The sequence below is a fragment of the Castanea sativa genome, chromosome 11, assembly GCF_040712315.1.
Source record: "Castanea sativa cultivar Marrone di Chiusa Pesio chromosome 11, ASM4071231v1".
Lineage (NCBI taxonomy): Eukaryota > Viridiplantae > Streptophyta > Magnoliopsida > Fagales > Fagaceae > Castanea > Castanea sativa.
Genome location: NC_134023.1, coordinates 70,985,046 through 71,009,178, shown reverse-complemented (window position 1 = coordinate 71,009,178; position 24,133 = coordinate 70,985,046). Strand labels below are relative to the sequence as shown.

Genomic DNA, 24,133 nt, shown 5'->3' with positions numbered 1-24,133 from the left:
AATTATTCTCACACATCGTATACAAAATTCTCTCTCAAATATACATTACGAGGCTAAATACAAAGTTGGGATTGTACCTGAAACAAAGAGAAGATTTCTCTTCTCTGGAATTGTTGCATCGCCTCCTCTACAAGACCCCTTTCAAAGAGGTATTTCAATTTCACATTTTTTCGGCATCGCACTTTTTGGCCAAAGAGTAAATAAGTTTGTAAATAAATTCGTAAAATATCAAAATATTATATGAATTTATTGAAAGTATAAATAGCCCATTTCAATTATTGACAATAAAAAGTTGGTAAATCTGATTTTTAGAAGTTCATAAACAAAAACCATTATATCTAATTACCTCAAATAATAAAGTTGCAACTATAATTTAGTTGTAAGTTATTAGAATAGATTTTTGAAAGGGGTAAAAAAATTAGTTGTACTGTTCACTATATGTGTAAGGAAAGAATAAGTGAATAAAGTAGCTTGTGGACGAGTTTGAGTTACCATATTTTCACCTCTTACCCTATTTTAGGTAACCAATTACCAATGCTCTAGGTCTTAGCTTAGCTAAAGGCTATTTTTAAGGTAAAAGCTCTTTAACAAAATGTCAAACTGTCAAAAGTCTTGTAGTTCAAAAGTCTCATGGTGTTTGAATGAAGAAACTCAAGCTTCAAATTCCCCATCTCTCAATTACCAAATTGTCCCCTCCCCCCCCCCCCCCCCAAAAAAAAAAAACAAAAAAAAACAAAAACAAAGCAAAATGCAAAACAGAAGACAAATTTTGCTAAAGATCTTTTACATCTCCATAAAGCTCTTCAACTCTCCCTTAATGCAATGCTAGACACACACATTACCAAAAAAGGATTTGAATTTGACTAGAAAATCTTAATAATATCTAAAATCAAGGAGATAAAACCACATTCTAGAAAATTCTAAAAATTACAAAACTCAAAATAAGAAGCTTCCTGTGAATGGTACTGAAAAAGACATGCAATGCAAGCTGCTTACATTGTCAAGTTTAAACTGATTGCAAGGCCCAATAACCGTAAACGAGTAGCTAGCACAATTTACAAATTGCTAATTTTCTATCTTCTCAAGTTTCTAATAAAAGAGTCATTGATTTACATGATCACATCTCCCAATCAAGTGGGACATGTTATACAAACACATCAATGAAATGGTTTTTCCATATGATGTGCAAGGGTAAAATTAACACTGAAGAGTAAGAGATATATTAAATTAATGGAACTGTTGTTGGGAATGCATTTACTCTTTGTTGTTGGCAGAGCGCTCCTTTTTCTTTCCACCAAGAATACGGGAAATCTGTAAACCTCTGCTGAATGCTTGATTGAAAAGCATTCGTGTTTGGAATTCGGACACAAATGGAAACCAAGCCAAGAATGCAACTGGGGTGAACAGAAGCAAGCCCATGATTATTTCATATCCACGAGCAAGCGCCTTTATTGATCCCCAAAATCCACTATGTTCAATCAGTGGCTTACTAGCTTGTGCAATCTAAAATAATAAAGAAAAAGCAGGAAGAAAAGAAGCAAATATTAGGTTTGATAAATACAAATAACAACAATGAAGCCCACATCTGCATAGACCTTGGAAAAAATGGAAGGTAAAGACCAAAAGAGAGTAAATTAAATAAAATATGGAAGGACTACTATGATAGTAAGATGTTTTACTGACCTGGAGCAATCCCCATCCCGTTGGCATGAAAGCAAGAATGCACACTATGATGTCCCGAAGCGTCATATGAGGAACTGCTATTAAGGTAATGAAAACAGCAAGGAATGTCAGGGCAATTAGACCCTTGATCAATCGAAACACAAGCTGGAAGTTTGCACTTAATCGTCGCCTTCCAACTGACACAATCTGCAAAAGATTCAATAAAAATATTATGATATAATTTAATTAAAAACTTGTTGCTGTCAGGATGTGATATCAAGGGATAGAGTTTCCTTTGAGATTATTCTCAAACAAGAGAAAATAATGAGTCTGAAGGCTTTTGCTACATACCTTCATCAACAACAATACTACAACGATCACAATCCATGAAACTCCATAAACCTGTTATCCAGATCAAATTACTTAGAATTATTGTAGCCACCCAGTTTATTAACATTTCTTAATGTTGAAGAAAAACACAGCATATACCAGAAAGCTTTTGGTCTTTGTAATGTTCAAATGATATACAAGCCCATATTGATAGATGAAAAAGCGCAATGATAACAATATCTCAACAATAATACCACGCTTCCCAGCATATCGGAGATGATCATGTTCCTTTTCCCACCAAGATTCCCAACTTTTTTCTGGAAGTACACCTATCCCTCCACGGTTGCTTATCCATTTATTCCAATCTGTCCAGTCATCAACAATCTTTTGCCACTCAAAGCCTGATGGATTGAAGAGGAAAGGAGCAAAAAGCCATGCCCCCACCATGAACCATATTGAAAAAGTGATCAAGACATATGAAACTCCGCGTCCATATGATTGGCCAAATATTTGGTACACAATAAGCAGAATCATCAATTCAATGCCCTTAACAAAATGGCTGCGAGAATATTGCCTGTAATTCTCAGCAAACTTAGCATGGACCACTACAAAACCTCGACCTGTACCTCTGTATCGTGCACCCCCATGAAGCAATGTCCTTCCATAATAGTGAGTCTTCGTTCCCAAAGAAAATGTGAAGAAGACAGGGGCCAACTGTAATTGCATTAATATGAAATCAGTTAATGCAGTACGGAAGCCTTTTTCTAAACCAATTTCCATCATCATAGGCAAGGACATCAGAAGTCCAATTTGCACAATAGATTGAGAAGCTAGAGCTACTTGAAGAGGCTTATTGTCTCGAATAGCAGGATAAGTGCTCAGCCCTTCTTCAAGTCCACTGAGAGCAAGATAAAGGCGGCCATAGAGAAACGCATAGACTGTGAGCACAGTCAGCTGTCAAAACCAGATATAGAGTAATGATTCACATAACTATATGGGACCATGCAATATATATAGGAAAATAAGTTATATTTCATACATACCAAGGTACTGAAATAGAAACCAACGGTAGTGAAATAACATGACAACATTCGGAAGAAATCAAATCTGTGACCAAGCCGATATATGTCACGGCTCAATGTCTGCTCACCATTCCCATTAGCTATCTTGGCCTCAAACATTGAGATCTGTTGAAGGCCGACATCCCTCCCCTTACCAACTTGTATATATTCATGATGAGTAATATTGCCTTCGCGTAATGTAGAATTGAAACCTGCATACCATGGAGAGATGTAAACAAATGGGCCAGTCTAAACTCACATACTCATTTAGTCTATACGAAACAAGCTCTCTAGATAGACAATACCAGCAAATATGTCCTCGCTTAAATTGATGACTTTGGAAGCTTTGCTGACACCCCCTCTAGGAAGGTGGAACAGTCTATCAAACACATCCGGATGACCATAGTGGAATCGAACTCTGAATGAGCAGCAGAAAATTACGGATTCAGTGCATCAGACTTGAGCATTAAATAACCAAAGGACACATCAAGTGGGGAAAATGAAACTGGAAAAAAATGTAAAGTTTGGGTGGAGAAACTTTATTGATATTATAGCTTCATACAAGAATGCAAGCTTAAGAAGGTAACGGGCCATAGTATAGTTTCAAACATTACATTTCATAGTTTGGAATCATCTATTAGTAGGAGCTTGTCCCTCCCAAAAGGACATGGGGTAAGATTTGGGTGCAGAATCTTCAAACACCACTGAATATTTTAACACAACTAAGAGGAAATGGTTCAAACTTTGAAAAGCCGGGTAGTATCAACTTTTTATTTTTATTTTCATAGGGATGTAAAGTTGTGATTTACAACTATGTTTTATGTTGGCTTTATTCTATGACAAAAAGTGTTGTATTTGCTTTAATTTTTTCCTTGTATTTTATGTGATTTTATTGTATTGGGTTTAGTATTTAGTTCGCGACTGTCTCGCTAGAAGCTAACTCGCGAAAGAGCCATGTGAGAAGTACATGCTAGAAACTGAAGAGCCGTGCCAGCATGGAGGATTTTGCGAGTGTCTTGTGGGTAAGGCCTTCCCGTGAGATACCTGCGAAACTCTGCTTGGAGGATTTTTAAGTGTGACTTTCTTACCCTTCATCCATATTATATATACCCTCATTACCCATAAAAGTATAAGGAAGTCATTCAGAGAGAAAAACACTAAATAGGTTTTCAACAACACACACCCATTTTTTAAAGAGAGAGCTACTAATCCTTAGTGAGAAATCATCCTAGCCTCTTCTCCTTCCCTCTCCCATACCTTGAAAGGAGATTTGTACCCAAACACAACCCATACCTTTTCAGAGTGTAGAGAGTGTTTTGGAGCTTGGGAAGCTTTGAAGATTTGCTAAAAGAAGCCAATGAGGCTTGGCGGATACAATTAGGCGTATTGCGGGATCCGGAAAGCTAGAGAAGACATGACTCCGTGAAGTCCGTTGGTAACAGGAGCTTTAAGGGCTCAAGTGCATTGGGTAGACTAGGCTTGGAGGGTCTTTTGTTATTCTTGTACTTCAATTTTATTCTCTAGTGGATTGATTTCCCGCTTGGAGGACGGTAGAGAGGTTTTTCGCCGAGTTCTTCGGTTTCCTCTTCGATAACATATCGGCATGTTATCTTGTGTTTGCATCTCTCTTTCCTTACTCTTGTGTTTTACTTTTAATTTTTGTTGTTCATGTTTATGCACTAGAGTAGTATTGGCTTATTGCGCTTCATTTACTCTTGTTCTGCATTTAGTTTAAGTTAAAGTAAAATCAATCGAGCCGTAATTTTTTAATTTGGGGTCTAAACAGCTCTTGTGTTTTTAACACAAATCCAAGCTTTCAATTGGTATCAAAACGGGTACACTTGTATTGGTTTTGTTACCTAAGCAATGCACATGGGCACACAAAAAATAACATTACTATGTTTGCTATACTATATTTTTCTATTAGGGATTTATTTACATTTGAATAGTTTTTTTTTTAATTAAAAATCCCATTTACGATTCTCATAAAAGATTTTAGTAGTTAGATACTCAAGTACAAATCATATGAATATGATATTTTAGTGAACAAATTTTAACATCTTAAAAATGAAATTGTGAACTTATAAACACTTGAAAATTCATAGTTTAACATGAAAACAATATTGAGCTCTAGAATTTATTATATAATTATCTTTACATTTTTTGCTTATGGTAATAAAAGAAGAATAAATTATTGCATTAGAAATTTATTTTCTTTTATCATTTTTATCACTTCAAAGGCAATAATAATATTCATTTTCAATCTTTTCAATTAAAACTTGTGCTTCTTTACTTATTCATTTTTTTATGTTTGTTTTTTCTTTTTTATATATTTTGAGCTTTAAAACACATTGATAGATTATGAATGATTTTATTTTTCTTTTATATTTAATGAAGTTTTCATATAAAAATAATAATAGTCTAAAGATAATTTCACCAATGAAAAAAAATACGTAAAAGCAAATCCATACAAATAGGATAAAAAAATAAATGAAATAAAAAAATTAAGATGAGACCAGCAAAGTGAAGGGGAGGGAACAAGTTGATAAAAGGACAAAAAAAAAAAAAAACCCCCCTTGAAACTCACAAAACAGTTATTACTCTTTGAGCTCTATTTCCTCATAATCTTGTTATTTGGTGTAGGCATATGATTGGAGGTACCAAACTCACTAGGTAATATGACAAATAAGTAAACCTCTTAGTAAATTTTGGGATTGCCCCCCGCGCCCCCTGTACTCCCCCTCGCTCCACCCCTGAGTATGTACATTTTTCTCATTTTTGATGCCATAACAATATAGGTCATTGGAAAATCTACTATCTACACTTGATTACTCATTTTGCAGTTCATGCCTACCAATATTAACTTGACCAAATAGATAGGATCAGAAAACCCTGCTCAGCTCACAAACGGCACAGAGATGGAAGTTTTTTGGAACCTCAATTGCTGCACAAATATGAAACTTCCATTTTTTTGGGGGTCCACTGGAGGCCCATTGGGCCTATAAGATACTCAAATGAGAGGTAGGTCTCTTCCATCCCTTAAACCCCATAACTATGGTGTAGGCCAGATTTTGTCCTATGCCTCTTATACATAAGCGAGAGACTTTACTATCTAAGCCAGTTGAAACAAAACTTAGATTTTCTTGAAACATTATACTTGAAGATATTATAAGTACATATACACACATCATTATGTATGTGTGTGTGCATATATATATATATATATATATATATATATATATATATATATATATATATAAATAGAGAGAGAGAGAGAGAGAGAGATCTTACTTTAGAGGGTTAGCTAACAATCGCTGCCCAATAGTTACAAAACTATTCTCCTGATTTGACATAAACCATGCCAGAGATGAAACACTGCACTAACAACAAAATCATGATGAACCACATAAAAATCAGACAAATGTAGTCTTATTTATCAGCAGCACTACAAACAAAATACGCTTTAAGATTAGCAATGCCAATAAAAGTACCTGCCAGTGAAAATATGCTCCCGAAGTCCAAGGATGGTTGGAAGTCTCACGCCACCATGTTTTTTAAGAAACTCTTGCAGCAAATTCCTCATTTTGAAGGCTTCTTCCATATAATTATCCTGTTGAAAGTTTACTCAATAATCTGGCTTTTGCCTAAGAAACTATTTCCCCAAAATTTCTAAGTATGCACACATACATAGACCCACATACAAAAAAAACCATATGTGTTTTCCTGTGGTACCTGATTCATATCTATTGTTTGCAAGCCTTCCCCACGTGTAAAAATAATGGCATGATTTTGATTTTCTGGCTTACCCTCACCCAATATCGCAGGCCCAGGAAGCTTTATCCGATAAATAACCTGCAGTAGAATATCCAAACAATTACTTGTGAAGCATTACACCCAGTTGGGAGAAGTTACATGACAATGCTTGGCATACCATGCCTTTGGTTGGATTCAAATGAACAATCATAAAATCTTTACGACTCTAAGAACTGCAAAATGAAAGGATAAAAACCAGAATGTCTAAATTTTTGTTTAATCATCTGTCAATCATCAAAATCTCTTAAAACCAGACCACAAGTATATGCATCACTTGTGAATATAGGAAGCTGTGCCAGAAAGACACAAGGTCTGTCTAAAAGTATCATCAGTGTTTAATTTGTTGAGTCATCTGACCCAGTTTCCAGGATAATATAAGACTTGTACCTGGTCCAAATTTTGAACGGGCTCAGAAGAATCAATTTGCTTTGTTGGTGGGGCAGCCTTTACAAGAGCTGAATAATAGACCTTCTGAACTGTGTTTTTGGAATTATCTTTACGAGGTGCTTCAACTTCATCAATGTAAGCTACCCGAAGAGATGGGTAACTGAGAGAAGGAAAAAGTAGGATATATAACTAACAGTCACTTAGAGAAACAAAATTATGAGACGAACTGAATTTGGGAGACATACCTTGTCATTAGATTTAGAATGTCTTTGGCACGAGGATCACCAGACCGTTTGTCAGTGCCATACATATGGCATGACACCACATATGTGAATTTCAAATCCGCAATTGCTTGATATTGTGCCCTTAATGACCTTTCACCCTTTGAATTTATCACACTCTCTAATTCAGCAGCCTTGTAGCCCTTCATTAGATCTGAATAAAAGCAATTAGCATTTATAATAATAAGATGGTGCGCCATGTAATAGATGATAAAATTACAAGTTTACAACCAAACTTTCCAGAATCACCTTCATCCTTTGCCATATCCAGAAAGGCCTGAAGTTCCAAAGCTTTCCGGTAATACATCATGCCTCGAACTTATTTGTTGAGAGTAGGGTGATGATGCATGCAGAGAATAGTCATTATCAAATAAAGGTAAAAGAACGCATCTTCATGAGAGAGAGAGAGAGAGAGAGAGAGAGAGAGAGAGAGAGAGAGAGAACTTATACCGGTTCTGGTCAATGTCTGGCCTCTATAGGATGCCCATAAACGCAGTTGTTCTTCCAGGTCTTCCTTTTCCCTGAGTTCATCTTCATTTTTACAGTTGACACGTTCTAGAAAGTTTTTCCATTCATCTGTAGAAATGACAATTTTATGGAAGAGCATATAAGTTTTTCTAATGGAAATGATAGTCAAAGAGAGAATAAGTAGTTCAAAAAGAGGAGGAGGAGAACCTGGATAGATCTTTTGCAAATAAAAAAGTATGGAAACTCCATCTTCTTCAATTAGGTTTTCTAGGTCATTTATGGAGAAAAGAACATCCTCTACATAGTAAGGAGTTAGGACACTACAAAAGAAATAACAAATGTCAGGTATTATATGCTGAAAATAAGATCTATTGTGAAAGAGATACCTGCTAAAACAACAACAACAAACCTTAATCCCAAATTTTTGGGGTTGGCTATGGATCCTCAATAGATTAGTTAGGGTTAGCCACGAGTTTCTTTCCTCCATTCTATTCTATTTAAAGTCATACTCTTTGTTACTTCCTTAATTGATAAGTCCCTTTTTATTATTTCTGCTAATGTTAATTTAGGTCTTCCTCTACCATTTTTAATTCCCTCAACTTGGACCAACTCACTCTTTTTTACCAATGTACTAATCACTCTTCTTTGAACATGACCAAACCATCTCTAGTAATTCTCTCTCATCTTTCATCAATAGGAACTACCTTTATCTTTAAGTGGATTTTCTCAATTTGGATCATATTTTTCCGTGTATTTTCGCTTATCCATTTAACATTCTCACTTTAGATACGATCATTTTATGAATATGTTGCTCCTCAACAACCCAATATTTAGTACCATAGAGCATAGCTGGTCATATAGCAGTGTTATAAAATTTTCCCTTTAACTTAATGGGTATCATACAATCACACGATACTCTTGATGTGTTTCTCCACTTCATTTGCCCTACTCTTATACTATGATTCACAGCCTCTTCAATCTCTCCATCCATATGAATTCTTGATCCAAGATATCAAAAACTCTCACTCTTTAGCATCTCTTGGTCATCAAGTCTTACCACCCCTTCGTCTATATTTCTACTTTTATAAAGCTTCCATTCCATGTACTCTGTTTTAGTCCTAGTTAATCGAAAGCCTTAAGATTCTAGAGCATCTTGCTAAATTTTTAACGTGGCATCAACTCCACTTATAATTACATCCACAAAAACTATATTATTTGTAAAAAGCATTCACCAAGGGACTTCCTCTTGAGTCGATTTAGTGAGGTCATCCATCACAAGTGCAAAGAGATATGGACTTAATGATGATCCTTGATGCGAACCTATAGGGATAGGAAACTCACTTGTGATTCCTCCACTTATTCTCACACTAGTTACAACTCCTTTATATCCTTAATCAACTTAATATACTTAATAGGTACTCATTTCTTTTCCCAAACCCACCACATAACCTATCTTGTGATCCTATCAATATCCTCTTGAAAATCCTTACAAGACTATATTTCTCCATTAGACGTCTAACCGACATTGTTGTTTTGTGTCTTAACCTATTTTCAAAGATAGATAATTTTCACAGTGAAGTATTTTAAACAAAGAGAAAAAGGTGAAACCAGTTTTCATATCTGGACTTAAAAGTAAGAATTGATTCTGACTCATGAACCCAAGGGGCTACAGCTCATGTATACAAGGAAAACTGCAATATTTTTTGTCAGAAAAGTTCAATGCTTCGAGAGCTTACGAGAAAGAAAGCATATTTCGAACTTTGGGTGCAGAAGGCATGTCCATAAACAATGAATTGGAGAAGAAAGAAATACGCCTTCTAGCTTCCAAGTTGGATGGCACATCCATGGCAGACTCCTTTACGGTAAGCAATAGATGAAGCCTTTTAATCTGTTTAGACAATAATGGAGTTATGCAAGAACAGAACTTGGAAGCAGTGCCAAAGTTGATAATTAAAAGAAAATTTTCTAGTTTCTACAATATTTTTATTTTACATGCACTTAATTACCTCAAATAAGAGAACAAGAACAAAGTTAATATTTTTTTGCAATGCTGCGACATGTATTATATCATTTTATACATAACAAGGATTTATCTATTAGTTATCTTTGTTTCAAATAAAAATTTAATTTGGAGCTGTTATGAGTATGTTTGTAGTAGGGGTAAAATTGTAATATTATGAAATTAGTGTAATTACCCACATATAAATAGCATTCATGAATGTTCGGGTAGATTAATGAACCCTAAGCACACTTCCCCAAGTTAAATGGAGTTATGAAGCAAAATAGTAGAACTGTATAACTTCATTCCAACAAAGAATATAAAGTAGGGTTGATATATTGATGAAGGCAATGGTGGAATTATGTAGGCAAGGACTAGCTCATTGATTTTCTGATTGTGTATTGGTATTCAATGGTAAAATCACTCATGGTAACTTTCATGTGTTGAGCTACACTTCTAACGCTAAAAATATAACTTACTGTTTCCTTCCAAGCTTCTGTTTCTTGTTTTACAGGAAATCCAAGTTCACCAAAAAATTGATATTGTTGATCAAGGGGTTTCATTCCCTCCTCATCTTTTCCATAGTAGGCACCATGACTTGACTCTGCCAAACTACATAAGAAAAATAACTAATGGATAATAATAATATTAGCACGTTAATCTACTTGAAAGGGATAGTTGCACCCAAATAATTTACCTGTTAACCTCTTCTTCCAGTATGTCTCTAGTCACAATTTCTAGCATGTTGAGCAAGACAATTACGACTTGATCCTTGTCCTCCTTTTTATTCTCTAACTGTTGTAAGTATTTAGAATCCCGTTATGATTTATTGTTAACTTTGGTTCACAAGAAAAATGTGAAGGTCATCAGGAAAAACAATTACCAAATATTTAATAAGCGTAATAAATTGTTCGTAGAGGCTAGGGAGGGCACTCATATTCAATTCCTCTATCAAATCTTCTTTTTCTATATGATAGTCAACCTTTGAGAAAATTTCATTTATAATCCTGGACAGAGCAAACCATCAAAGAAATAGTACAATACATCAGCACAGATGAAATTATATTCCTTGAGCTTTTGATTAGATATATATCAGTCAGTCGCAAACTCACTCTTTTTCACGTTTTCCAAGAACCAAAGAGTTCATTATTTTTTTAAATGAAGCATAGCACTCGCGAACTGCGGAAGTCATGTACTCATCTCTTTTTAATCTTTTTTTCAACTCACTGGCTTTTCCTTTGCTGTCTTTAGCCATATGCAATGCTACTGGAATCTACACAGCAAGTAAAAGTTTAATACAGTTACAGGTTTTAGTGAAGCTATTCAAATAAAATTAACTCATAAGTAGATTAACCTTGCTAGCAAGTAAAAATGGAGGCCATTGGGTAAGGTCCAGACCACTCGCCCAGTATGGAACAAGCAAAAGGTCCATTTCCCTGCAAATTTTACATCTAAGGTTTTAATTCCCAAGGCCCAAAAAAAAAAGCAAGAGTAACACTTAAGGTTCACCCCAAGAATCAAGGAAAACATATCCCAATGCTGGATCATCATTTTACCCGTTAGTTATTAGATCCTCATCTCTAAAACTAGTGATTATTCTGTTCCACAGCTGAGCAAACTGTGCTGCATTCTTCCTATTATTAGATGGGACCTGAAACAACCAAGGAACTTATTAACACTCAGAAAAAACTGCCTTGTAGGCATCAAAAGAAACAGGTTCTGAATTGGGTTAACTGGTTATCAATTATGGCTGCTAATAATAAAAAACAGCAATTAAACCTCATCAAATTTTTGAGAGAAAGTGGCCTTCAGGCCCTTCTTCTTGGTTTTCTCATTGTTTTCCACTGGAATTAAGCGGGCATTAAAAGCACCAGGAAGTGACTTAAATCGAGACCTCAGCATCACCAATGTTCGAATCTGAGAAACCAAAGATTAGGTTGAGTGTTCAAGACACTTATTACATGTATAGAATTCATGATTCTTTATATGTCTAAATCAGGACATATAATTCCTTGGCAGCAAATCAGGAGTAAAGGTCAAATCATGCTTGAATATATATAAACATCAAATTATATATGTGTGTGTGTGTGTGTGTGTGTTGATAATTTGATAATTGTAACAATAGAGGAGGGGGATTTGAACCCTAGTTCTCCTACTAAATTAAAGCAAGTTATACCCCTATGCTACAAGGCTCTTGGCAATATATATATATATTTGTTAAGGACATATTTTATGTAATTAACTAATCCTTTGACAAAACGCATTTTATTTGTATTTGAGTAGATCTAAAATGTTTTTAATATTTCAAAAAACAAGGTTTCAAGATCAAGTGTTAAAGCCATGCAAGTTTGTCTAAGAAACAAGCTGAAGAAGTGTCTATCATTAAAGCTCGACAGCTAGCATCTATCGAGCTTAAGAAGCTAATCCAGCCTCGTGGCTTGACAGCATCTCAACAGATGCTATCTGTCAAGGTTTATGAAAAACAGAATTTCAAATCTGTTTTGACTCCAATCCGTAATTATGTGTTTAGGGCTTCTTTTCTCACAACCTTAGACATATATAAGGTTTATTTTAGAGGCCGTCACATAAGAAAATAAGATAATACAAGGAGAATATATGCAAAAGGTGACTGAAGCCTTATTCTCTAAAAAAGAAGCTATTGCGTCTTTTGCGCCTTAGGGTTTTGTAACCAAGTGCTTCTTGATCTTCATTATTGACGAAGTGAAGAACTTTGCAGCCAACATTCTTCTTTCTTAAATTGGTGAGTGAGTCACGTATTGAGATTTGTGCAAAGGAGTGAGTCAGGTACTGAGATACGTGCATCAAAAGGGTGACGTTCATATATTGAAGAGTTCAGAGGTTCTGAAACGGTAGAAGGTTTCTGCTGTAAGTTTATCTACGAGAATTGTAGAGTCTAGGGACAAAGGTTTTGTACTAGATCTGAAACTTCTCTTTATTATAGTGAATTGCTTTTCGAGAAGGTTTTCCTCCAAGTTTTTTACTGTGAAACTGGTTGGTTTCATTGGTTTTCCTTGGTCTTCATATCTTGTCTTATTTATTTTTCCGCTGGATTATTTGTGACATGATATTGATGTTTGTTTGTTTTAACAAGTTTTTTCATAATAAATCCAATTAACAACTTGGGTTTAAAACTTGTTTATTCTATCAACCGGGGTCTAAATTTTCCAACAATTCTCATGATCTTTTCAAATTCTCCCTTTTTATCTATCATGAACACCACACTACTGAAACCCTCAAGATGTTTCTCTGTTCAAGTACCAACTATTAATGGGTCAGCTGTGTCTGAACATACTGCATGTGCAAACTTTTCAATGCAATTCTTTCTTTTAACTTCATCTACCCGTAATAATTTACATCAAGATTTCCTCTTGAAAGAAAAATACAGAATAGATTCTATCAATGTTTTTGGTGAGTGTATGGCATTCAACTATACTTTAAACCATCTTCCCCATTATAACATCAAAGTCTTGGATCTAAGAATACAGTTTACCAAGAATGCTGAGATAGCAAAAGCTTTGATACCAATTTGTTTTGAGTGTAATCAATTAGGTTTATGTGAAATAGAAAAATGAAACAATCAAACACACAAGAAAGATGGAATTTACATGGTTTGCTCTTAGGCCTATATCCATGGACAGTGTCGAGGAAAAAGTTTTACTAGGAAAATTTGGAGATTACAAGAGTGGCACACGAGACTCTCACAAAACTCAAACTAAAAATACACCCAATGAGCTCTCTCTCAAAAAACATACAGAAGCAAAAATCTTCGTTGTGCCATTCATGCACCCTTTTGAAATTCAAGCCACATAATAACAAAGAACAAAAGAAGGAGCTCCACCAACCTCTCCAAGACGGCGAAATGCACCATATAGACCCCCAAATATAGTGGAGAAGATAGCATACCAAATCTGAGTATCCATAAAGTAGACCTGAAAAAGTTGCTTTTATTAGAAACTTTATTTGCATTGTTTATTTATCAAAAAACAAAAAAAAACTCATATTAAAACGAATACAGCTAAAGATTATGAGACGGACAGACACTAGGACAAACATAACTTACAATAATTATTGGAGCCCAAAGGGCAATCACAACACCAACGTTGTTCCTAGCTGCAAACAGAAACTGATGATTTTACAAACCTTTTCCAGAATGTAAATTTAAAATATTCTTCCAACCCAAACTATTACCCTGAGGGAAGAGCTCTGGCCACTGAAATACGTTCACGTGAACCTTCATTATAAGTTTTGTTGGACCCACAAGAGGCTTAATCTGTGAAGAAGAAAATTTTCAGATGGCTTTTACCAGTACTTGATTCCAGAAGTCTTAACATTTTCAAACCTTCTCCAACTAGCAACAATTCTTATAATGAATATATTGAGCAACATTTTTTGTTACAAAATTAATTGCATCAGGTGAAATCATTTTTAAGATTCAAAGTATCAAAATGCACAAGTTAAATTTATAGAAATATATTTACGTCTATAGATCTAATGACACAAGACAACCAGAACAAAATTTAAACAATAAAAAAAATAAATGGATATGACCTAGGAGTCAGCACTTAGGCCTTGCTTGGAGTCAGCACCAAGCGGGAAAACCACTAGAGTCAGCACTTAGGATAGACCTGGAGTCAGCACCAGACCAAAGAAAGACTAAACGGCCATTTTTTTTATTCATCAAAATATCAACTAGCCCCTCAAGGAGTACAACAAGTTGCTTATATAGGATTGCTAAACCCTAGTTCTAATTGGCTAGGAAACCCTAATTGCCTTATTACAGTAATAACCCTGCTTCCAAATTAAAATACTAATAGCCCAATAAACTAATAGGACCTAAAATATAAAAATACAAATGACTTGCAAACATAAATAATATTAAATGACAATTTTCTTGCATCTCCTGCATCATCTAACCTAAACAATATGCTTAAATCACTTGACTACATGAATTTGTGCAGTCAGTTAAACCTATCCAGCTTAGATTCTATCCAGCTTAGGATTATTGTAATACATGGTAGCGACAATAACAATAATAAGTTCTGAGAAAAGATGAGTGAAATACCTCTACGTAGTAACTGAATGCTAATTTTGATACTATCAGGAGAACCCAAAACATAGTGTACCTATAAGTTAGAAAAAGTAGAAGATAATCAGCAAGAGAATCAATGAATCGCAATCGAGCCATGCTGACCCAAAAATCAAACTCTGTTCTCTTACTTGATAAGAGAAATCGAGCTCTCATGCATTGCCCTTCCGACATAGAGGCGAGGCTGCAAGATATCAAAAGGTTGAAAAAAAAAAAAAAAAAAAAAAGATAGTAGAGAAATGAAAATAAATCAAACAGCAAGCTAAAATGATTTCACATATCATATCCATAGGCATGTAAAATGTAATGTTCTTGCAGAAATAGAAATTATCACTGTAAAAGTGTTTTTGTAAAAGATTAAAACATGCATCTGCATACCTGAGACCACCACATTATGAGCTTGACAATAATATTGTTTGATCTTTCAAGATATCGGCGAATGAATGGGAACAGAAACAACACTGTGCAGAGCATGTTTGGAGATAAGTAAATGAGGACCGCCAAAATGAACAAAGATTGTGAACTTGGACTGTTGCCAAACCAACTCTTAATGGTCTGTGCAAACCCCGGAGGATTTTTCCAACTATAGGCATAAGCTACTGGTAAAACTATGACCCATGCTGCAGCAGAAATAGCCTTCAAAATGTATCTTAGCTTGACATATATTGACATGCTCTGCCTTGCTTTCCAGCTCAGGACTATATCAACGACAGCTGCAAATGTTCCAAAATAATAATAACAATAGCAGCAACACTAAAAAAAATTCAAATCAGAACTATCTTATAAAGCAGGAGATTGTCATATTGATAATTGAATGTAAAGGATATGGTAGGCTTCTTAAGAAAATGCCATAAATTTTGCAAAACTAAAATATGCTTAGGCAACAAAAATAAAAATAAAAAACCTGAACAGGTGTTAGCAAAAAAAAGCATGAACACTTAAAAAGACCAAGACCATGCAAATATTGAAGAGAACTGATGGTTGCTAGGGACTTTTCACCTCATTCTTAGTTAAGTCTTGTGCTCTTGTTGGCTAATTCTTTGTCAAAATTTGGTTGTAATTTTCATTCAATTACATTGTAATTTGTTTTGAATGGGTTGTATTTGGGGTAGTTCTGGTGCTAAAAATTGGAGTTGCTGGAAGAGGGATGTCAGTTGATTGTGTTAGGGTCATGTTTTCTATGTAATTGGCTAACTCTTTGACAAAATGCAATTTACTTATAATTTGGTAGATCTAAGTTGAATTTAATATATCAAAGAGTATATTGTTCAAACAAATCAAGTGGTATTGTTAAAGACATGAAGAATAATCCAAGAAACAAGTAAAGAAAAGTTGTCTTATTAAGTCTCAACAGATGCTAGTATCGAAGATTAATGGAGAAGCTCGACACAAGCTCAATTTATCGAGATTTACGATTTCAGAATTTTCAGATTTGAAATTTAGCCCATGATGACTTATTTGATTAAGGTTTCTTTTCTCACAACTCTAGTCATATATAAGGCTTATTTTAAAAGTCATCACATACAAAAATTGAGACCTAGAACTCATATACTCTGTGTGAAGCAATTGCGTTTGTATGCCATAGGGTTTTGTAACCAAGTGCTTCCTGATCTTCATTGTTGATGAAGTGAGAACTTTGTAGCCAATAACAACCATTCAAGTTGCTGGAGTTAGTCACATACTGGGATCTGTACAAAAGAGTTAGTCATAAATTGGAGATTTGTGCAACAAAGGAAAGAAAGCTGCTACAAGATCAAGTCCAATTGGGTATTGGAGCAAAGGTTCAACTGTAGGTTGGTATTTCGGGATAGACCAAGGAAGTGGTAAGATTTCCTATGCTTATAACAACTTGATTATTAATTAGTTGATTCTTGAGAATAGTGACCATAAATTCACCCGATGGGGTTTTTTCTTTACAAAAGGTTTTCCCCATTTGTCCACAAATTACTGTGTCAATTTAATTTCCACTGCATTTAGTTTATTTGGTGTTTGTTGGTGTCTCCACGATTTGCATGAAATTTGACCTAATTAGTCAACTTGGGTAATTGAATTAATTAATCGGGGTCAAACTATTTTAACCCAACAAACTGAAATTGCACTTTGGTCCTCCAACCTAGACACGTGGCTTGCATTTGAAAATTAGTTGAGATGGATTTCACCTAAGTTTTGCCTAACTCCTGTTAGACTAACATTATCAAAACTCGAGAGAATTCAATTTCTACCCTCTCTATTGTTCCAGCCTTTTCCAAGACTTTATAAGCCTTATTTCCCACAAAAGTAAACCCTAATTCCCATAAAAAAGTTTATAGAAACCCAGAAAATTATGAGAGCCAAACACCTAGCCTTTCCCTCAAATCCTTGAAAGGAGATTAAATCCATCACGCCCATCACTACCTTTGAGTTGTGAGAGTTGATTACAGCCTTGGGAATCATTGGAACACTACCATTTCAACCATGGTGGGTTGAAGATGCAACCGCTGCTTGGTTGTGGATCTAGAGACTAAGTTAGAGAAAGGAGTAGGTGAAGTCGGTTGCAAGCAGGAGCTTGGAGAGCTCAAGCACTAGACTTGGAGGGTTCTATGTGTCAATTTGTACTACAACTATCTATACTAACTGGACCGTTTCGGCAGCTAGCCGTAAAAGGGTTTTTCTTCTGAATTCCTTTTCAATAACAAATCTAGTGTTATCTTTGGTTTACTTCTCTTATTTCCTATGATTTGTTCATTTAACTTTTCTTATTGTGCTTATCCGGCAATTGTTGGTAGCTATGCTTATATCAATGGGTTAATCATATATTTGGCACTAATTGATAACTTAGCCTTTAATTCATTAAGCCATGAAACTAGGGATCTAAATAATTACCTAGGTTGCATTAGGTAATTTCTCATTCTCCTATAAGACATTGTTATGATATTCACGTGTGAGTAGTATGGTTGGTTTAGGAGTAAAGTTCCACGTTGAATATTAATGAGAAGAGTGAGTGGTCAATATAAAATTGTTAGGCTCATACCCGTAAGCTTAAGACTTCTAGGCTAAGTGGTGTTCCTATATGTTATAATAACTACTCAATTGGACTTTCCTCAGGGTGTTATCTACCCAAAAAGTAGTATCAAAAGCCGATGGTTTGAAGGCAAGTGTTTGTTTGTGGATCCCACCAAGTAGAATGAGGAAAACTCCTATGCTTCCACCCATGTTTGAATAAAAGGTTCTACTAGGTGCATGTTGGTGACTGCCATAGTTGTGCAAGGAAAAGTCTCATTTTTGCCCCAATCATGGTTGAGTAAAGGGCACACTATTGGTGATGCTCTAATATATGAAACTTGGATTGTTTAAAAAAAAAAGTTTTCATTCAAGGGGAAGACTAACTAGAGTGCCACAAGTGACTTGGTAGCCAGAAGACTTACATGTAAAGGGGACATTTGTAGTGATATTCATATGTGACTAGTGTGTTTGGTTAAGGAGTGAAGTTCCACATTAAATATTAATGAGAAGAGTGAGTGGTTAATATAATATAGCTGGGCTTATGAATCTCGCACAAGCAAAATGAAGACTCACTCAAGCAAGAAAATAATGCAGTCCAAGTCAAGCAAAATCATCAAGACGTGCAATCCAAGTTTTGCTAGTAGAAGGATTTATGCTCAACTTTTACCCTATTTTGTGCACCTATATAAACCACTTAATGCATGAAGTTTTTAAAAATAAGAAGGGCTTTCATTCCATAGCAATATAGAGGAAATCTAGTTCCTTTCTCTCCTTGTGCTAAACTGAAAAATACATAGATTTTACCTTCTCATCTTGTGATGAGAAAGAGAGTTTTTGTAAATTATTTTGAAATCACAGTGATCATTTCTAGTGAGTTCATTGTAGCAAATCTACAAGAAGTTCATTGGAGTGCTAGGAGTTCTGGTTCATGTGATCATGACGTTCGTCAAGAAGATTCCCATAGAAGGATTTTAGAGGTCCTATGATTACAGCCGTAGGAAGGCAAGTGGTGCGTTTGCAGAGGTTACATGGAGAGTCTAGGATTACAAAGGTTTTGTGAGTATAGACTACTATAACTGTTCCTTTATAGTGGATTTTCTAATGGGATTAGATCCTTCGAGTGGTTTTTCCATTAATTAGAAATGCTCTTTATTGGTTTTCCACTTTGTTACTAAATCTTCATGTGCACTTTACAACTGTATATATTTATTGCTTTAGATTTGACATGCTGTAAATGTGATTGTTGTATCTGCTTATGCATAGAATCCATAATCAACGTGTTCATTCAATCAACAATTCCACTATTTACTTAACTAGGGGTCAAGGTGGAGTTTTTCAGTATCGGTTAAAAATTTCAAATCAGAGCAATTGTGGCTTGTTTTCCCAAAGAATCACCACACCACTCCAGTGAACTTCCAGATAAATATGAAAATGAAGTGGAAATTTTCAAATAAAAACATGTAATCATACTCTCAAAGGCTGAAGAACAGAGATCAAGCACGAGATTCGAAATAAATAATGCACCAACAGAACTCGTTCAACTGGTTTTCTACCTTGTACAAGCTTCAATAATGCGGCAGTTATGAAAATACTCAACACCTTCTTGAAACCATCACCCTCAAATATGGAACTTAATTTCCCTGACCCATTCGAAGCAAGGATGATCATCGCCTAAATTAGACAGAGCATTTGAACATTGTTCATAATATTAGGCAGGAATAAAATGCAAGAAACACAATGATAAGAAAAGTAGAAAGAGGATTACCTGTAAACACAAAACATAAAAGCTCCACATTCTATCAAAACTTCTAAAGATATGCCAAACTGAGCGTATTTCAACAAAATTAGTTTTCCCAATCCATCGATCCCCAGTATAAGGTTTGTCATCCTGAATATCAACAATTTCCAACAATAGAAATGCAATATATTTAGCTGAAATCAAGTCGACAGATTTAGAAGTGTTATTTCTATAATGTAATAGATTAAAAATAAAAAATAAAAACCTTGCAAATTATAGTTGTTAAAAACCCTACATTGTCAACTCCAACAATTGGATTTTAAATTCTACAACAGAAGATGAACAGGATTTACAAGCTAGAGTATTGACAACATGGTCAACTGAGTTGCTATTTTACACACACACACACACACACACACACACACATATATACATACACCAAATATAACTTTAAGCAATGTTACACCACTTAATTACTTGTTATTGGATTAATACTGTTGTTTATTGTGAAAGTGTTTTAGGGTTTGATAAGTCAACCCTAATACATAAAATATTATTTATATATAAGGTACATGATATTATTGTTTTGCCCCTATTACTCATAACACTCCCCCTCAAACTAGAGAGTATATATCATACAATCCTAGCTTGTTACATAATAAACCTAAACAAGTCTTACATAAGGCTTTAGTAAACATATCTGGACTCTTGTAGAAACATATGGAGTAGCAATTACACCATCTTCTATTTTTTCTCAACTAATATGACAATCTACTTCAATATGCTTGGTTCGCTCATGGAACACAAGATTGGAGGCAATGTAAATTGCTACTTGATTATCATAATGCATAGTCATAGGCAGCTTCACAATGAATCTTAATTCCTCAAGTAAATGCTTAATCCACATAAGCTCACATAATGTGTGTGCCATGGCTCTATTCTCAGCCTCTGCACTAGACTTGGCAACAACAGTTTGTTTCTTACTTCTCCAAGTAATCAGATTTCCTCCTAGAAAAGTGCAATACCTAGTAGTGAATTTTCTATCTAACAGTGATCTAGCCCAATCAGCATCAGTGTAGGCTTCTACCCGTAGGTGACCATTAGCTTTATACAAAAGTCCACAACCTAGATGTGCTTTAAGATACCTCACAATTCGAGTAACTGCCTCCCAATGTGGAAGGCAAGGATCTTTCATAAACTGGCTCAAAACACTAACTGCAAATGATATATCTGGACAAGTAATTGTGAGATAATTTAGTTTACCAACCAAATGACGATATCTCTCAGGATTGGATAACAGCTCCCCCTAATCTTTATACAATTTGACATTAGGATCCATAGGAGTCTCCATTGGTTTAGATCCTAACAAGCTAGTTTCTTCCAAAATATCCAACACATACTTCCTCTGTGATAAACTGATGCATTCTTTAGATCGTGCTACCTCAATACCCAAGAAATAACGAAGTTTACCCAAATCCTTAGTTCGAAAGGAGTTTTGAAGGTATCTTTTCAAATCATCAATACCTTGCTTGTCATCTCCAATTATTATAATATCATCAACATATACTATCAACAAAATCTTTCCTCTATCAGAGGTATGAGAAAACACAGTGATCAGAGTTACAACGTCGCAATCCAAACTTTAATACTACTTCACTGAATTTACCAAACCAAGCTCTAGGAGATTGTTTAAGACCATAGATGGCCTTATGCAACCTACACACTTTTCCAAACTCCCCCTGAGCAACAAACCCAGGTGGTTGCTCCATATACACCTCTGCCTTCAAATCGCCATTCAAAAAGGCATTTTTAACATCTAACTGAAATAATGGCCAACCCAAATTAGTAGCCAAGGAGATCAAAATCCGGACAAAAGAAATTTTAGCAATAGGTGAGAATGTCTCGGCATAGTCAACACCGTATGTTTGGGTATACCCTTTGGCAACCAAGTGAGCCTTCAAACGCTCAATAGAACCATCAGGAAAATACTTCACAGTATACACCCAACGACAACCAACAATAGTTTCCCTGGAGGACGAGTAACTAAAGACCAAGTAGCATTTTCAGACAGGGCAAACATTTCTGCCTCCATAGCAGATTTCCAACCAGAGATGGACATAGCCTCCTGGACAGACTTAGGAACAATAGTAGAATTCAAGGATGTGGTAAAGGCATGAAGAGATGGAGACTAGTGACCATACGAGACAAACTGAGAGATAGGGTTAGAGGTACAAGAACGCTTACCTTTGTGCAAAGCAATTGGAAGAGAGGCAGGATCAGGAGTCGGATCACTAGGCGGGCTAGAAGTCTCTGTTGGAGGTTTCTGCCGATGACAATATACCTGGAGTGGTTTCTAAGGAGATTCAATAGGAGACACAGGTGGTAGGAGAGGAAGATAAGGAGGAGAACTGTCACTAGCAACCGAAGGAGAGAAATAGAACTAAGATTCATCAAATGTGACATCAACACCAATGAAACGACGCCAAAGAGTAAGTGAGTAACATTGGTATGCTTTCTAAGTACGAGAATACCCAAGAAAAACACATTTAATGGATCTAGGATCAAGTTTGTCACTCCCTGGACCTAAGATATGAACATAACACACACAACCAAAGATCTTAGGAGGTAGATGAAACAAAGGTGCATCAGGAGAGAGCACAGTATAGGGGATTTGACCACCTAGAACAGTGGAAGGCATACGATTAATTAGGTGACAGGCAATAAGAACAGCATCACTCCAATATGATTTGGGAACACGCATATGAAACTTTAAGGCACGAGTGACCTCTAACAAATGACGCATTTTGCGTTCAACAACACCATTTTGTTGTGGAGTATAAGGGCATGAAGATTGGGGAATTATACCATGATCATCAAAAAATTGAGACAAAGATGCATGAAAATATTCACAAGCATTATCAGACCGAAAAATACGAAGTGAAGCATTAAATTGAGTCATTATTTCCATATAAAATGATTTGAAAATTAAGTACAATTCAGACCATTATTTCATAAGATAAAGATAGGCTATAAAGCACTGGTGCGTTTCCGGATTCGGGTGCGGGTGCTGGTGTAGGTGCAGGACTCGGCAATTTTTGAAAAAGTTGGGTGCAGGTGCGGCGATTAAAAAATTATTAAAAATATTTTTATTTATATTTTCTATATATTTTTACTATTAAAATATTCTTAAAAAACACATTACTATACCTTGATTCACAAAAAAAAGAAAGAAGAAGGCAAGAAACAAAAAACAAAACACAAAACACAAAAGAAGCAACAAATATTCAGGAAAAAATTAAGGAAGGACAGATTTAGGATGTTTGGGCCTCATTCAAAGCCAATTTCGGCTGTTCCGGCGTGATTCAAGGCATATTTCGGTCTGTTTCAGCCATTTTGGTACGTATTGGCCGTTTCGGTCGCCAGCCAATTCTGCCGATACAGCTTGATTCCTGCCGAATCTACCCGGTTCGGCGCGAATCAAAGCCGATTCAGCGCGAATCGAGCCAAGTTGGCATGAATTAGTGAAAAGAAAAAAAAACGCTCAAACGCGGTACCAACGCGCAGGCAACCACGTCGGACGCCGCGTCGCATGTCGGGCCGCGTGGGACTCCGGTGCGGCACCCTCCCAGCCGCACCCGTGCTTCATAGAAGATAGGTGACTAGAATAATCATCATAAAATATGACAAAATATCTAAATTCCAACAATAAGGGAGCATTTATTGGACCCCAAATATCAGAATGAACTAAATGAAAAGGACTAGTAACACGACTCTCACGCCTAGAGGCAAGGCACCCTATGGTGTTTACCCAACTGACATGCCTCACATTGTAAAAACTCAATTTGACGACACGACAGAACTAATGACTTCAAATTCTTGAAAGATGCTGAAGAGGCGAGATGGACAAATGAGAAGCCACTAAACAGGAAGAACCACATTGACCCAAGTAATAAAGTCCACCGGCTTCATGCCCTCTACCAATAATCTTCCCCGTCTTGAGATCCTAAAAGATACAATGAGTGGATAAAAAAATAGCAGCACAATTCAAAATGTTAGTAAGTTTACTAATTGACAAAAGGTTAAAAGGAAAATCAAGAATATATAAGACAAAAGAGAGATAAAGATTAGGACTGAGATTGGCAGTGGCCAAACCTAAAACTGTAGTGGCTGAGCCATTTGCCAATGTAACGTTGGGAAGACTACTAGATTGCTCAAGGTCAAAGAATAAACCTAAGGTACCTATCATATGATCAGTACCACCTGAGTCAATGACCCAAGGGTCCTGAATGGCAAAACAAGTAGCGG

General features: G+C 35.6%; 1 protein-coding gene across 1 annotated transcript in view; it reads right to left on the bottom strand.

Moving 5' to 3' along the window:
• Positions 1-960: 960 nt before the first annotated feature.
• LOC142615324 (callose synthase 1-like) overlaps positions 961-24,133 on the bottom strand; it is a 33,986-nt gene continuing 10,813 nt past the window's right edge. The window contains exons 14-43 of the mRNA XM_075788061.1: positions 19,856-19,978; positions 19,644-19,761; positions 15,487-15,821; positions 15,240-15,292; positions 15,085-15,145; positions 14,211-14,292; positions 14,083-14,132; positions 13,865-13,951; positions 11,781-11,918; positions 11,558-11,652; positions 11,356-11,437; positions 11,114-11,274; positions 10,885-11,008; positions 10,699-10,796; positions 10,481-10,613; positions 9,739-9,890; positions 8,210-8,322; positions 7,985-8,110; positions 7,784-7,852; positions 7,499-7,688; positions 7,254-7,413; positions 6,786-6,905; positions 6,545-6,663; positions 6,345-6,428; positions 3,359-3,471; positions 3,036-3,265; positions 2,152-2,946; positions 2,014-2,064; positions 1,684-1,869; positions 961-1,503 (exon numbers count right to left, since the gene is read on the bottom strand). Coding sequence (XP_075644176.1) covers positions 1,255-1,503; positions 1,684-1,869; positions 2,014-2,064; positions 2,152-2,946; positions 3,036-3,265; positions 3,359-3,471; positions 6,345-6,428; positions 6,545-6,663; positions 6,786-6,905; positions 7,254-7,413; positions 7,499-7,688; positions 7,784-7,852; positions 7,985-8,110; positions 8,210-8,322; positions 9,739-9,890; positions 10,481-10,613; positions 10,699-10,796; positions 10,885-11,008; positions 11,114-11,274; positions 11,356-11,437; positions 11,558-11,652; positions 11,781-11,918; positions 13,865-13,951; positions 14,083-14,132; positions 14,211-14,292; positions 15,085-15,145; positions 15,240-15,292; positions 15,487-15,821; positions 19,644-19,761; positions 19,856-19,978 — 4,497 coding nt within the window. The 3' untranslated portion in view covers positions 961-1,254. The remainder of the gene's footprint in view (positions 1,504-1,683; positions 1,870-2,013; positions 2,065-2,151; positions 2,947-3,035; positions 3,266-3,358; positions 3,472-6,344; positions 6,429-6,544; positions 6,664-6,785; positions 6,906-7,253; positions 7,414-7,498; positions 7,689-7,783; positions 7,853-7,984; positions 8,111-8,209; positions 8,323-9,738; positions 9,891-10,480; positions 10,614-10,698; positions 10,797-10,884; positions 11,009-11,113; positions 11,275-11,355; positions 11,438-11,557; positions 11,653-11,780; positions 11,919-13,864; positions 13,952-14,082; positions 14,133-14,210; positions 14,293-15,084; positions 15,146-15,239; positions 15,293-15,486; positions 15,822-19,643; positions 19,762-19,855; positions 19,979-24,133) is intronic.